The sequence below is a fragment of the Sparus aurata genome, chromosome 23 (assembly GCF_900880675.1).
Source record: "Sparus aurata chromosome 23, fSpaAur1.1, whole genome shotgun sequence".
In the NCBI taxonomy this organism is placed as follows: domain Eukaryota; kingdom Metazoa; phylum Chordata; class Actinopteri; order Spariformes; family Sparidae; genus Sparus; species Sparus aurata.
Window position 1 is genome coordinate 16,113,053 of NC_044209.1, and position 16,055 is coordinate 16,129,107.

The following is a 16,055-nucleotide window of genomic DNA, read 5'->3' on the forward strand; positions in this document are numbered from 1 at the left end:
TGATTTCTCAAACTCATGCTGGTGAAACATTTCAAAGTGAATGGTTAAAGCAAGCAGAGCTTCACAATGGGACTGAGAGATAAAAGAATTCTGAACATAAGTGTTCAGCAGTGCTACATAGAGAATCAGCCGAGTGACAACAGATTTACGGTTAATGCCCTCGAGCAAATGTTCCACAAACTGTTGAATGTAATCCACATTGAATTCTTCGCTCATCAAAACAAATGTCAGGATGAAATCAGGTTCATATCGCTCTTCAAGCACCTGTCGTTTTCCAGAAAACTTTCTCTTCTCCCGAGCAGACAGTTTGTGAGTAACAGACACATTCTGTAATGGAGACTCTTTGCATTTCCTCTCTGGATCATAGGATCGTCTGCAGCTCAACAGGATGAAACATGAAGTTACAAACTGGATTCTTTTGGTGTTAACAGCAACCTCTAGTTCATTCCTGAGATCATCCAGATATTCTTTCTCTGAGTCTTCAATGAGGAGCAGCACAGGAAGACACCTGTGTGGATCTTTTTCTTCATATTCTCTGAGTTCAACTGCATGTTGTGCTACAACACCAGCTGGGTTTGAAGGCTTCACAACGGCACACCTTAGATCTCTTCTGTTGTTCCACAGCACTTGTCTTGCCACGGTGCTTCCACCACTTCCTGGATGATGGTAGATGTTTATACTGTTCACTGGAGTTTCATCTGCGTTCCATTTCAAAGCATCATTGAGAAATTTGGAAACCTCATGATAAGCATCTCTTTCGATGACCTCGCCAACATACTTGTGCTCAGCAAGCCAGAAATTCAGCCAGTTCACTCTCCCACCATGGTAGAACTGCTGTTCAATGTTTGCTTTCTCCTCGGTGATGAAATCTTCGCTTGTTTCATCACAATGATTGACTGTCACAATTTCCAGAGAATACATCTTTTCCTCCAACTGTGTTTCAAGAAGACATGTCCCTTTCACAAAGACTGGCAAGTGTTTGCTGGCACAGGCTTTAATGGGTTGTATTAGCTGCAGAGTTGCATTAATGTGACTCATTTTCATCCCGACGACACTGGAATTGTTCACAGTTTCTGTTCCACATGAGCCCTCTGCAAAGCTTTGCCACTTCTGGAAGTTTTTCTGGGATTCACAGATGCAGATGATGTCTTCATGGCCTTCCATGTCTCTGAAAAACTCATAAAAGGTGTGCAAGAGGGGTTTTTCAACTGGTGACGTGAGAAGAAAAAGCACCTGGAAAGTCCCCTTTGGCAAGATTTGTTTACAGATCAAAGACACAGCTTCACTGAAGAAAGTCATTTTTGTCTTGATCCAAGTCATTTCATCACATGGAGTTTCACTTCCTTTGAAATCAGTCTGGCCATTACAAAAGATCCAGCTAGTCTGCTCGAACAGATGCAGGTCGATTGTAAATTCTTTGATGGTCATGTCGTCTGATTTTCTATAGCTCTGCAGAGAATGCATGTTTGCAGTGTGATGCTCAAGGTATTTACTGCAAAGACCTGATACCTTTGAGTCTGGGTCAAAGTCAAACACACAGAATATGTTCATGTTAACCAGCCAGTCAATGTTGCAGAGGTCTTCAGGTTTAAATCTGTTTGTAACGAGAATGAACCATTTCTCCTTTTCCATGAATTTCTTCCCACTTGTCATTAGCATTGTGAGTTTTCTTCCAAGGTCTTTGCAGAAGTCTGGGGCACTGAGGAACTGATTCTTCTCTGCTTCTTCTCTTAAGGCATCCCGGTCTTTCACCCGCTGGTAAAAGTCACCCAGGTCTTTGTCACTCACTGGTTCTGTTTTTGAGCCCACCCTCCGCAGAATAGTCTCCTTCTCATATTCTAGTTTGTTAGTTTCCTCCTTGAAGTTTGGCAGGCGGACAGCATACACCTTGCTCTTTACAATACTTAACAAAGGCACAATGTCAACTTCAACCACATACCTCTTTTCTGTGCTTTCTTGATCCATAACCTCAATGAACCTTGGTGGCCGTACACACTGGCGCACATGCTCCTTGTCAGAGGAGATGCTCTTTTCAATGTAGTCCAAAGCATCTACATAGATGTCTTTCTCTCTTACAGGGATACCAATTATCTCACCATGCACATATCCTGCATCCTCCTTACTGTCCATCACACCAAAGTGTATTGTACCATTTGATCTGATATTCATACAGCCAGTTGCAAATTTAAGAACTTCTTTGGCAAACTTAGCTTGGAGTCTTGTGCGATCCAAACCAGCGGCTATAGAAAAAGACTTAAATTCATGGCATGGAGATGTCAGGTTAAAAGCACCGGATTCGGGCTGCAGGACTCTGTGCTTTACATAAATGAAATCAATCCCTTCTTGATCAAACGGTCGTGGTCTGCAATCTTCCTTCAATGTTGACACACATTGTTTCGGAGCAGTTTGTCTCTCTTTTAAGTCATCTTGATCTCTTCCAGGAATATGTGGTGGACGACCTTCACTTGTTGTAGAAGGACATTGATTCTGATTATTTTTCTGCTCAAACTCAGTTTTGGGGGGCTTTTTCTTCTCTTGAGACTTTTGCCTGGAGTTGATGAGCTCATCTCTCTTTTGAATGATATAATGAGCAGGCCCTGATTTCATGCAAAACTCTGTCTTTAAAAAGGCCACATCTAGTGTAACAAGGATACGTCCATCTACTTCTTCCTCATAGAGTTTTTCTATGTACTGCTCCTTCACTCCAATAGATCTTAGCCAGGTGCTTACTTGAGATTCAGTCCAGCTCTTGGGTGACTGGTCAAGTTTGTCTGCTGTATAGTCAGGAAAAAAAAAGAAAAAAGCAATATGTTTGATCAGAATCAAAGAAGCACAATAGTTCTTATTCACACTTATTATACATTTTCCATTTCATTAAGTCTAAAACCAACATTTTACCAAGAATCTCACTACCTTCCAACTTCCCTATGTTGTACATTCTTCTCGTACTTCTTGTCTTGTTCCATCATCCCTCCAAACAGCTGCTATAAATCCAATACTAAAGAACCCTGGTGTAGGTTACAATTTCAGAAGTACCTTTTTTTTCTTAAATACTTGATAAAGCTACTTATGTTCACAACCACTTGACTGATAACAATCTGTTCAAACAATTTCAGTTCATCTTCCCCCTTTTAAAGTAGAGAGGCAGCCTTGGTAAAAATCACTAATGATCTGCTGATGGCAGCTGACTGTGGGCTTTAAACCATACTTTTGCTCCTTGATCTGAGTGCAGCCTTTGACACCATCTCACATACCACCCCCCAAGAAAGGTTAGCTTCTATTGGGATCTATTGCTGTTTTTCCAGTAGCATTTGTGGCTGCACAGAGTCAAAACAAACTGCTCAGATTTTCTTTTCCATCGCCAGCGATAGACCTGGGAGTAGGGACAAGCTGCAGCAGCCCTGCCTCCAATCAGGCTGGGGTGACTTCTTGCGACTGTGACCAACCCATAACAAGCACCTGTTTACCCCTAAAATCGATACTGAACTGATGTCTGGGCAGGAAACCAGAGAAAATGACATTTTTAAAAGTCTGTGTGAAGCTCAGGACTTTTGTAGCTTCGAACTGAATCTCTTTAGTTTCCCTCATCCTGTTTGTACTTTAAAACATCTGCTGTGTTTGTTTAATCATGTTCGCTTTCAGTTGTTTCAAGAGTCATGTTTAGTTACTGCTGGTGAAAATGCCACATTTCCTGTAATGCTGCTTCATAATAAAAGCTTGTAAATTACTTAATAACCTCAGGGTTTCCCCTACATGTAATTGACTGTGGCGCACCGCCACGGCAAAATAAAAGCCGCCACACCTTAAAAATTCAGGCATAAATAAATCCAGTGTTAGAGAAAGGAAATATTTTACCATCGTCTTCCACCGCAGTATTTGACGTTAACTAGCATGTTGGATATTTAGCTTGATAATTAGCTAGAGGATTAAAATGGTCACTTAGAGCAGAGTCCTGCACGGGTCACCGGATCCCACCCGTTTTCCGACAGTAGCCCAAATTACATTCCGTACCCGAGCCGACCCGCTATAAATTGATAGCGACGGCCGAAGGAAAATTGGAGGGACGCAATTTTTAAAAGTGAAAGTAAGACAGCGTGGTGAATGGGAGTTCAGGGAGGGCGCAAGCACGCATGAATGAGCTCATATGAAATATAAATGCTTATCATTTGTGTCGCTAATAATGACTGATGATAAGTAACAACTTGAAAATGGCAATCGTAAAACCCGACCCGCATCTGTGTCCGACACAGTACATTATTTTTCATCCGTGCAGGACTCTGACTTATATAACTCCTCTCTTAAAACAAATAATAAAAAAAAAATTCTTTACAATATTAGAGTTCCTGATGGCTGTGTGAGAGCATTATAACCAGAGAAAAAAAAAAGTAGCCTATGACATAAGTATAAATATATAAATATTACCCCCCCCCCGCCACAGTCTCAGAAAATACTGGGAGAAACATTGAACCTTATTTTATTAAAGCTATATATAGTAAAGGAAATGTGTTTGTAACTGAATTAACGGAGCCACTTTGTTAGAGGTGAATCTTCGAGAGTGTGGTGGGGACTGGGACAAGTGCATCATTGGTTTAAGACACACCTTCATGCAAGTAGCCCAGTTGTGATTGAAATGCAAAGCCCCGGCGGTGCCGAGTCAAATTACGTTAAGCCCAGCTGGCAGATGTAATGGAAAAAACAGCAAATGACACCCCTTTTGACTGGTTCAGATCCTACTTTTCTGGCTGCAATTGGTTTGTTCAACTTAAGTTGAAATCACAGTCCTTTCCAGTATATTTATTATTGACTTTCTATCTCTTTGCCTTATATTTAGAAAATGTGATGTTCCTTTTCACTGCTACATTGCTGCCCTATCCATCAAGCCTACCTTCACTCTACTGCCCACCTTCCTTTTTGACTGCATACTGGAAATTCAGTACAGGTTTTTTCCCAATCTCTGACAAAATATTTCACACGGGATCAATCAAGTCTGTCTGTCTGTCTATCTATCTGTCTAAATGCAGACAGTTCAAACTACGACACTTCCTTCAAATACTGAAAAAAGGGCATCTCATGAAAATGAACTTGTCACTCCACTCCACTCACCCATGATCTACTGTGTCCTTTCTTCACATCATCAGCAATTACTTATTTTCAACTTCCATCTGCAAATGACAATGTTACACAGTTACAGTCAGTCCATTGTGAGACGCATGTCCAGTTTCACAGTAACACCACTGAAAATTAATTATTAACCTCTGAGCAAATAATATGAGCTCTCCCATAACCAGTTAAAGTGATGAACACATTAATACATTAGTATATTATTCTGAAGTTTTCACTTTATGTTTCGGAAATCTCAATTATAAATTTATTTTCTATTTTAATTGAACATATAAGCATATAAGCACATGTAAGCATGCCAAAACATGTTGATGAGCGTCGCAGCCGGTCTGATTCCATTGCAGATTGGTCTGTAGTGTCTTGTTACTCTTTATCTATTTACCCAACCTACTTTTACTAAATGCGAAGTTCAAACTAGTACACCACCTTCAAAGTATTGAATAAAGGACTGACCTGTGATTTACTGTGTCCTTTCCTCACATCATCAACGATGACTTATTTTCACCTTCCATCTGCAAGAGACACAGTCACATAGTTACAGTAAATCCATTGAAATCTTGCTTACAGATTAGAGGTGTGCCACACCCTATTATTCACATTATTACTGGTATCATTTTTTTTTTTATGGTTGGTTTGTAAAGCTTTGATAAAATCACCAATCTCCTGCAGCCAGAAAAAAAAAATTGCTATGAGAGCACTTAGTTACAATAACGGTAAAGTTGTTGGTCGAACAAACAAAAAATATGACTTAAAAAAGGTTTAAAGATCCATAAAGCTCAGGTAAACTGCAGAGATGTACAGATAATTCTGTTTATCACCATGAGCAAACTCTCTAACATGTATTGTATTGTATTGTATCTGGTTTATTTGATAGGGACAGATACAGATCATGTGGGTAGTCTGGGATTAATTGATAAATGTTAATGTATAAATTGTAGCTATAGCAGTCACTACGCCTGGGCATCTGAGGCTACAGTCACACATTTTTATGAATAGCCCAGGATCAAGAAAGAAAAGAAGAAGAAAAACAACCCTGCATCCTATCCTGCATTAAAAAATCCACAAAAAAATATTATAGGTTATTGTTGAACAAAAACAAGAAAGCTTCTGGTGTGTCATTCAATAAATCGACTTAAACACACTACCGGACACGCATGTCAGCGCGCAAGAGACGAAGAGAGAAAGCAAGAGAGACTGCACACCAAGGCTTTTCATTGTCGGTATCTGGTGGTCAATTGCTGTGTAATTCAAGACTTTATGGCAATAGATAGAATAAGCTTCAAAAAGGAAGATGGGTGACGGCAAAAAAGAGCAGACGAAGCTTGAACAGATGCAGGAAGGAAGTGAGTCGGGACGTGAGCGCACCGCTGTCTCATGTACACCTCAGGATGGTGAAGTAGAGGGCAGTTCAGATAGCTAGCTATTCTATTCAAACATTTGCAAGGCAAACCGAAGTATTAAGTGTTTCCTAGGTACACTTAATTACATAATTACAACCAGTGGTGGAGAACATTTACTCCACTCCACGAGGTGCTTGTTATTTACTTGGGTATCCATATTTTATGCTGTTTTATACTTTTACTCTACCATATTTCACAGGGGAGTAGTATAATTGTAAAGAGTACTGTGTGGAGCTAGACCCTCTGAAGAAGAAACACCTGGAGTCACTTCAGAGTCTGCTCTGATCTGGAATGATTTACTGACAGAAGAAGAGCTCAGAGATACTTAAAGTTTTGGGATTAAAAAGTGGATTTATTGGGGTGCCTATTAGCTCAGTTAGCTCAGAGTGGTCCAGGGTTCGAGTCTGACCTGTGGCCCTTTGCTGCTTGTCGTCTACCTTTCTCATCCTGTTTCCTGTCTCCTCTCTTAGCTATTTTCTCAAAATCTCCTTCGGACAGGGTGCCGTTTAGCTCAGTTGGTAGAGCAGGCGTCCCATGTACAGAGACTTTGTCCTCACAGCAGCAGACCCGGGTTCGACTCCCAGCCTGGGTCCCTTTGCTGCGTGTCACTCCCCCTCTCCCTCATCCTTTATCCTGTCAAAGTCTTCAGCTGCCCTATCGATAAAGCCAAAAAGGCCAAGGACACTTTATGTTACTGTACTTTGGACTCCTAACTGGAGCTCGAGGGGAAACGTACTGTACCTCATGAAAAACATTACAGAGAGAAGAAGGGGAGTCTCTGGTGAGTTCCTGAATTTAACTACACACCCATACACTCTTTTTGTGCCTTTGCTCACAGCTACTAAATGAAATGTACTGTTACCTGGAGTAAATGTAAAATATAACAAAGTTTTATTTAAATGAATACTTATGTACTCTTATAATGCCCCTTCCTCTCATAAAGGCTACCTTTAAATTTAAATTTTAAATTTAAATTTAGATTTAAATACTGTACATTTACTTGCACACTGTGGTATTAAGCTACAACTTTTACTTAAGTGAAAATCTGAATAGGTCAACTTCTTACATCACTATTAATAGGTAGGCCTATAATTTAGACCTTAAACTGGCAGGTTACCAAAGCATACCATTGTGCAGATTGAGAAACCACTAGTCTGGGTAGCATGCACTCACTGTGATCTTAATGTTGAGCACAGGAAGGAAACACACAAAAGAGGAGATGAGGCAGAGTTCACACAGTTCGTCAGAGTACAGTTTCTCATATCTGAAATTCATTTACCATAAAAATAACTTCAAAATCCTTCCCGGACACACTTAAACATCCATAACACCCAACTCATTTGGTCTAAATGTTGTAAGTACGGGTTTTTAATACAGTCCAGCCACAGAAAATTGTGGGCTTTATATCAAGACGTTTGTTTTTCTACATTAGCATTACAATAAGTGAGAAAAAACCCACCACACTCCCTATAAACATTGACAAAAAAAACATTGTTCTTACCTTGGATAACAGCTGAGAAGTCGGCATGTGTGCTTTTAATCGTCTTGCTTTTAAATAAATAAACAAAAATAAAACAACACCGGCAGTGACATTTGTCAGACTGTGGGAGCAAACCGCTGCAGCTCCTGACACTTCACCAGACCTCCGTCATCTGAGAGCAAACTGCAGGGCGGGAGCTACTGCGCATGCTCAGTACCTCCAAGTTTCGTTTTTGAGAAAATGGGAAACAAGGCAGTTTCAACTTGCACCTGATAAACATTTGTGAATCATGCACATAAAACAGGGATTCATCATCTAGACTGGAAGAGTTAATGAGATGGAGAAAAAAAAAGGTGCAGGGATCATCTGAGCAGCACCGTCACACCGTGTTATATAACTCTGATGAGACACATATTACCATTTACCACAGGGAAAAGTGCAAAGTCACTGGGCGTTTACAGTTTTAATGAAACATGAGATAGGCTTCATGAAGGGTGGGGCATCAGGTAGCTGGGCCATTTCTACTGACTCCTGTTTCCAGCCATTGAGCCAACTTACAGTTTGTTTACATATATAACAAATCTCCTGCACTGAATGCAAAGATTCAAAAAATTATATTGGTCTCATCTTGGATAGTGTTTCACTTGATTGTTTATTTTGTGATGTATCTGAATATTGTGAATATTTTTGGTCCCCCATGATAATGTGACTTTTACTGCATATCCATTTGTGTTCATGGGTAGTGTATTTCCCTCTATGTCAACAGTGTTACCTTATCTTCGTTACTTTGCGGGGTACATCCTGAAATGAGAGTCTGGTTTTCCATATATTTACATGTTCCTATTTCGCTGTGTTACTGTGCTGGGGTTTGTTTTTGTTTTTTTGGCAGAGGCCTGCTGCAGTTAAAATTCCTGATTTTGTTTAGCAATGCACCAAACTCAGACAGAGGTTACAATGTAAGCTACTCTAAGAAATATTAACTGAAGCAATAGATAACTCAGACAACACAATGCACTGCATACCAGCTGCTCTGACCACATGTTAATAGAGCTGCAGCGATTAATCGATTAGTTTTCAGCTATTAAATTAATAGCTAGCCATTTTGATAAATGATTAAGAAAAAATTGGGGATATTACTCTAAAGAGATAAACAAACCTCTTTTGACTATATCCATGTATAAATAAAAAAGAGAATGAAGCCCTGGAAAATATGACCCGTACCATTGCGAAGTCGGAATGTATTAGTTTTTTAATCATTCTTTTTAAGATTATTTTCTTGAATTTACTATGTGCAAAAATATTAAAGTGTGTCAGACAATGTTGTAATAGTTGAACAAAAACTTGCAAATTGTCAATTTGTGTTTGTTTCCCCAGTGTAGGCATAACAATTCTGCCATACATTTTTTTACCTTAGCTGCACTGTCGACTCCTATCTTCTGAAAAGACTATCACTATCTGTTGAGCTTGAAAGGTCAATGTATTCAAGGAATACATAATTAAAATTGTAGAAAAGAAACGTTTATTGTATACAATATTTTTAACATATATTTAAAGTAACTTGTTTACATGGTCGTATATTTCTTCATCACAAATCCCATTCATTGCAAGTATATAAAATAATAAAACAAATAAGGTAAATAAAGTAAAAGTATAGCAGTAAAAGCACATTCATGCCTGACTGGCTCCATTTGTTTGTTTGTTTTTTATTTTAAGGACATGTAGATTTTCATAGTTTGCATAAAGTATTTTTAATTTCTATACAATCATTAAATTCCATGTACACACATTCTTCTATTGCATATCAATATGTTTATACATTGTTCTTCAACTGTACACAATCTTGCACAACACATTAACTGTTGAAAGTGAAACACTGATTAATTCCCATGAGCATAGATGCATGTGAGTTGATTTCTTTCTACATTGTCATCATCGAAAAGAAAGAAAAGTGAGTATAAAAAAAGATTTACGAAAAAATTGTGAACAGCAGCCCATCAGAAATGTTGATGTATTCAGCGGGGACAACATCAAACTAAAATCTTCAAATTTCAGACTTCAGATTTTTGAAGTATTTTCAATATCCATACAACCATTAAATTGTATACTATACACACTTTCTGTTGCATATGTATTAAGGTTGGGCTGATGGACAATGTCAGCCATTGACAACAAATTCATTTCTATTTTCTATTTGAGAACTATTGAGCTGTAGCGTAATTCAGTTAGTCAATTATGTCAGTCCATGTTCATATATATACAAAAAGCTAGCACACACACACACACATACGTAGCTTATATACATAAAAGAGGGAAAAATGCAAAACCTAGGTTTCAAACTATCTTACAAAACAACAACGCTCATTACTGCTTTACCGTTTTTGTTTTGTCTTTTACATATTACCTGCTTGACAAATGTTAAGGAAGGCATGTCACTTTTCAATTGATCTGTTTTTGTTCTTGATAATGATTTGGATACCAGTCCAGTGCTTCAGCAAGCTGGCATACAGTCATATGTGACATGATCATTGTTCAAAGACAAACTACTTTTTCAGAACAATGTTGCAGGCAACAGGGCCTCTGAACGTAAACCCCAGGTAGAACGTAATGTTTTCATTACCATGAGGCACTGAAGGTACACGAAGAGGCAGGATACTGAACTTCTTTTTCTGAGGTCCCTCGAGGTAAACCACTCCATCTTCAGTCCATCCAGAAACGGGTTTCAGTAGCTTAGCAATCTCTGGCTTTTTCCATGCCTCTCCCCTAAACCATTTCATGCGTTTCTCAGAAACTGATAACACATTTGTGATGCTTTCAAACTTCTTTTTGTGGACAAACTTATCCAACCCATTTCCATTGCCCAGAAAAAAATGAGTGTAAAGCCTTCTCTTCCGCTGAGGAATGTCCTTCATCTTGGTCCAGTAGACTTTTTCCATGTGTTCAACAGCCGACTGCACAATTTCATATTTCGTTTCTTTCTCAAGTTTTGCGTCATGATCCTCGGGCCAGAACAGCAAGGTATGTAAGAACAGGGCACTTGGTAAGCATTTCCTTTTATCAGATGGGAACTGATGACACAGTGCCTGCAGATCTTTCAGAGGAGCTACTTTCTGAGTCTGTGGTGAGAGACGATTCAGTGTAATGTGGGTCACTATGTAATTGACAATATCCCTTTGGCAAAATTTGGCCTTTTTTGGATTGCTGGGGTAGAAAGATAGGATGGTCTCTAGAAGAGGTACTACATCTCTCTGGTCGGTTAGCTTGGAGAGGATGGATGTTACGTTCCCCCCTCCAAGGTAATAGATGATCATGCGTTTTTGGAAAGGAGTCAGATTGGCTGGGATTGACTGCCCTTGTTTTAGAAGTGCAGAAGAATGAGTTTCACTGAAGTACTTCCCATACTCTGAAGATTTATTCGCCAACCATGTGAGTGAATGTCTGTTCTTCTCTTCGATAGGTTCAGGGGTCTCTTCTTCATCTGCATCGATGTCTCTCTGGAAGTAGCTGAGGTCTTCTGAAATCCATTCCAATGCATCCTGCATTGTCTTGTTTAGTTTTTTCAAACGGCCATGAAATGGTTCCCAGGGATCTTCCACTTCTTCTGGAATGTAATCTGTTAACAGGTACTTCATGCACTCTGAATGACCATTGGTTCTGTTTGCAAAAACATCCAATGAAGAGATCAGTTTGAGAAGGCTGCATCCAACCTCAACTTCAGAAAAAAACCCTGAGCCGTTGACATTGTCCATATCAGCTTCAGCTGCTTTCTCACATTCCTGAAAACACTCAATGGCTTTCAGTGCAGTCTCCACAGCACCTGCTGTATTTTGAGCTGTCTTTGGTATGTTATCATTTTCGATGGCTTTGCATTTTGCTTGGAACCATTTTTTGTACACCTGTCCTTTTGTGTCGAGTATGTATGAGTTGTTGGGTAGCTGTTTAGCTGCTGTCTCTGCCCAGTGTTTTGCCTCTTCAAACTTTTCATAAGTATAATGAAGACGAGCAAGTTGTTGTGCAAAAAATGGATCTTCATGGAAACGCTGGAAGGCTTCCTTGAGTAACTCAATTGCTTTGTCTGGGCTTTTCTCATTTTCAATTCCTTTGTCTGGGCTTTTCCGTTTCCCACACACATGCTCAATCAGAGGGGAGAAGAAACTATCATATTTGTCCCCTTTGCTAATTCTGGCTCGCCGAAGGAAAAGGGCTCTCAAAAATGAGAGATATTCGTCCCTTCCAAATCTGTGTTCAAAAAGCACGCTCTCACGGAGCAAATCCTTGGCCAAACTGCTTTGGGTTTTATGGCTCCCCAAAAGTTGTTGGAGAATTTCCTTTGCAACAAGTGGGTGGATGATTCTGATCGATTTAATTTGTGTCTTGCCGTCTCTGAGGTGCAAGAAGACTAGTTTGGCCTGATCACTGAGTGATCTCTCAAACTCATGCTGGTGAAACCTTTCCATGTGAAAGGTTAAAGCAAGGAAAGCTTCACAATGGGACTGAGAGATGAAAGAGTTCTGAACGTAAGTGTTGAGCAGTGCTACATAGTGAATCAGGCGAGTGACAGCAGACTGATGATCGATGTCTTGGAGCAAATGTTTCACAAACTGTTGAACATAATCTACATTGAATCCTTCACTCATCAAAACAAATGTCAGGATGAATTGAGGCTCATATTGTTCTTCAAGCACCTGTCGTTTTCCAGAGAACTTTTTTTTCTCCTGAGCAGACAGTTTGTGAGTGACAGACACATTCTGTAATGGAGACTCCTTGCATTTCTTCTCTGGATCATGTGATCGTCTGCAGCTCAACAGGATGAAACACAGAGTTCCAAACTGGATTCTTTTGGTGTTAACAGCAACCTCTAGTTCATTCCTGAGATCATCTAGATAGTCTTTGTCAGAGTCTTCAATGAGGAGCAGCACAGGAAGACACCTCTGTGGGTCGTTTTCTTCATATTCTCTTAGTTCAACTGCATGTTGTGCAACAAGAGAAGCAGAGTAGGAAGGCTTCACAACGGCACACCTTAGATCTCTTCTGTTGTTCCACAGCACTTGTCTCGCCACAGTGCTTCCACCACTTCCTGGATGATGGTAGATGTTTATATTGTTCACTGGAGTCGGATCTGCATTCCATCTCAAAGTGTCATTGAGAAGTTTGGAAACCTCATGATAAGCATCTCTTTCAATGACCTCCCCAACATACTTGTGCTCAGCAAGCCAGAAATTCAGCCAGTTCACTCTCCCACCACGGTAGAATTGCTGTTCAATGTTTGCTTTCTCCTCATTGATGAAATCTTTACTTGTTTCGTCACAATGATCAACTGTCAAAATTTCCAGAGAGTACATCTTTTCTTCCAACTGTGTTTCAAGAAGACATGTCCCTTTCACAAAGATTGGCAAGTGCTTGCTGGCACGGGCTTTAACAGGTTGTATTTGCTGCAGAGTTGCATTAATGTGACTCATTTTCATCCCAACAACACTGGAATTGTTCACAGTTTCTGTTCCACATGAGCCCTCTGCAAAGCTTTGCCACTTCTGGAAGTTTTTCTGGGATTCACAGATGCAGATGATGTCTTCGTGGCCTTCCATGTCTGTGAAAAACTCATTAAAGGTGTGCAAGAGGGGTTTTTCGACTGGTGATGTGAGAAGAAAAAGCACCTGGAAAGTCCCTTTTGGCAAGATTTGTTTGCAGATGAAAGACACAGATTCCCGCAGGAAAGTCATTTTTGTCTTAATCCAAGTCATTTCATCACATGGAGTTTCACTGCCTATGAAATCAGTCTGGCCATTACAAAAGATCCAGCTCGTCTGCTCGAACAGATGCAGGTGGCTTGTAAATTCTTTGATGGTCATGTCACCTGATTTTCTATAGCTTTGCAGAGAATGCATGTTTGCAGTGTGGTGCTCAAGGTATTTACTGCAAAGACCTGATACCTTTGAGTCTGGGTCAAAGTCAAACACACAGAATATGTTCATGCTAAGCAGCCAGTCGATGTTGCAGAGGTCTTCAGGTTTAAATCTGTTTGTAACGAGAATGAACCATTTCTCCTTTTCAATGAATTTCTTCCCACTTGTCATTAGCATTGTGAGTTTTCTTCCAAGGTCTTTGCAGAAGTCTGGGGCACTGAGGAACTGATTCTTCTCTGCTTCTTCTCTTAAGGCATCCCGGTCTTTGACTCGCTCGTGAAAGTCACCCAGGTCTTTGTCACTCACTGGCTCTGTTTTTGAGCCCACCCTCCGCAGAATTGTTTCTTTCTCAAACTCAACTTTGTTAGTTGACTCCTTGAAGTTTGGCAGACGAACTTTAAACACCTTGCCTTTAACAATGCTTACTGAAGGCACAATGTCAACCTCTACTACGTACCTCTTTTCTGTACTATCTCGATCCATAACCTCAATGAACCTTGGTGGGGTACACACTGGCGCACATGCTCCTTATCAGACGAGCTTCTTTCAATGTAGTCCAAAGCATCTACATAAATGTCTTTCTCTTTTACAGGGATACCAACTATCTCACCATGCACATATCCTGTATCCTCCTTGCTGTCCATCACACCAAAGTGTATTGTGCCATTTGATCTGATATTCATACAGCCACAAGCAAATTTAAGAACCTCCTTCGCAAATTTAGCTTGGAGTCTTGTGCGATCCAAACCAGCAGCTATAGAAAAAGACTTAAATTCATGGCATGGAGATGTCAGGTTAAAAGCACCGGATTCGGGCTGCAGGACTCTGTGCTTTACATAAATGAAATCAATCCCTTCTTGATCAAATGGTCGTGGTCTGCAGTCTTCTTTTGATGTCAACACACATTGTTTCGGAGCAGTTTTTCTCTCTTTTAAGGCGTCTTGATCTCTTTCAGGAGTCTGTGCTGGGGGATCTTCACTTGTTGTAAGAAGACATTGAACTGATTTCTGATTAATATCTTCATGCTCTAACTCGGTTTCATTTTTTTTGGCACTGGAGGCCTTTCTCTTCTCTTGAGACTTTTGTTTGGAGTTGACAAGCTCATCTCTCTTTTGAATAATCAAATGAGCAGGCCCTGATTTCATGCAAATCTTTGTCTTCAAGAAGTCCTCATTCAATGCAAGAAGGATTTGTCCATCTACTTCTTCCTCGTAGAGCTTTTCTATGTAATTCTCCTTCACTCCAATAGATCTTAGCCAGGTGCTTACTTGAGACTCAGTCCAACTCTTGGGTGGCTGGTCAATGTCGTCAGCTGTACAATGAGAAAAAACAGAAAAAGCATAATTTAAAATTACATAACAGAGAGGCACTGTAGTTCTCTTCCACTTCATGTATGTTTCATAGTAGCACACATCTTAAAGGTACAGTGTGTAATATGTAGAGGCATCTAGCAGAACAGACTTGGCAGAGATGGAATATAATATTATGTTTTAATTAGTCGTGTTGTCATTATCTTAGAATGAGCCAATTATATGTACATATGGAGTAGGTTGCTATGAAGGACTAAACCTGACATAAGTATAAATAAATAAATGCATAAATAAATACATAAATAAATAAATGCATGAATAAATATATAAATAAATACAGGAATAAATACATTCATGCATAAATAAATAAATAAATGTATAAATAAATAAATGCTGAAACAAATGTATGAATAAATAAATAAAAGTATAAATAAAAGAATGTGTGCTTTTTATTTATTTATACATTTCTGTTCACCTACAGTTATTTATTTCTGTATTTCTGTGTCCATATGTTAATGAAGTAGGAGGTCCTAACCTCAGTCAAGAGCATGATTGGTTACAGGAGTGTGCTCGATGAGGGTCTACTACTTCTGCCTTACTAGCGGCGCTGATTCCTGTACACTGTACAGGAATGTTGCTGGCTACCAGCAAGCCCGCTCAGCTAACTGTTAGCTGCAGTTGTTGACATTTGTCCATGTAGCTCTGGTTTAGTAATGAATTTGACTGGCGTTCATTTTAACTTCCCAGGTCTGCTGGTGGTGTGGTTTGAGAATCCCATCTGGAGGGGAGTCCTCAGCCATGTCCGCTAACCAGGAAAAATATTCTGCTCATCGCTCCAAGTCAT

At 39.8% G+C, this 16,055-nt stretch overlaps 2 protein-coding genes across 2 annotated transcripts in view; both read right to left on the reverse strand.

Annotated features, from left to right (window-relative positions):
- The window catches only part of LOC115574790 (sterile alpha motif domain-containing protein 9-like), a 10,254-nt gene extending 2,079 nt beyond the window's left edge, over window positions 1–8,175 (reverse strand). The window contains exons 1-4 of the mRNA XM_030406404.1: window positions 8,023–8,175; window positions 5,575–5,633; window positions 5,104–5,162; window positions 1–2,774 (exon numbers count right to left, since the gene is read on the reverse strand). The exon at window positions 1–2,774 is cut by the window's left edge and continues 2,079 nt beyond it. Coding sequence (XP_030262264.1) covers window positions 1–2,774; window positions 5,104–5,107 — 2,778 coding nt within the window. The 5' untranslated portion in view covers window positions 5,108–5,162; window positions 5,575–5,633; window positions 8,023–8,175. The remainder of the gene's footprint in view (window positions 2,775–5,103; window positions 5,163–5,574; window positions 5,634–8,022) is intronic.
- Window positions 8,176–9,497: 1,322 nt separating this feature from the next.
- Window positions 9,498–14,538, reverse strand: LOC115576357 (sterile alpha motif domain-containing protein 9-like). Its single transcript, XM_030408923.1, has one exon. The coding sequence runs from the start codon at window positions 14,382–14,384 to the stop codon at window positions 10,542–10,544; it is 3,843 nt and encodes a 1,280-aa protein (XP_030264783.1). The 5' UTR covers window positions 14,385–14,538; the 3' UTR covers window positions 9,498–10,541.
- Window positions 14,539–16,055: the final 1,517 nt, after the last annotated feature.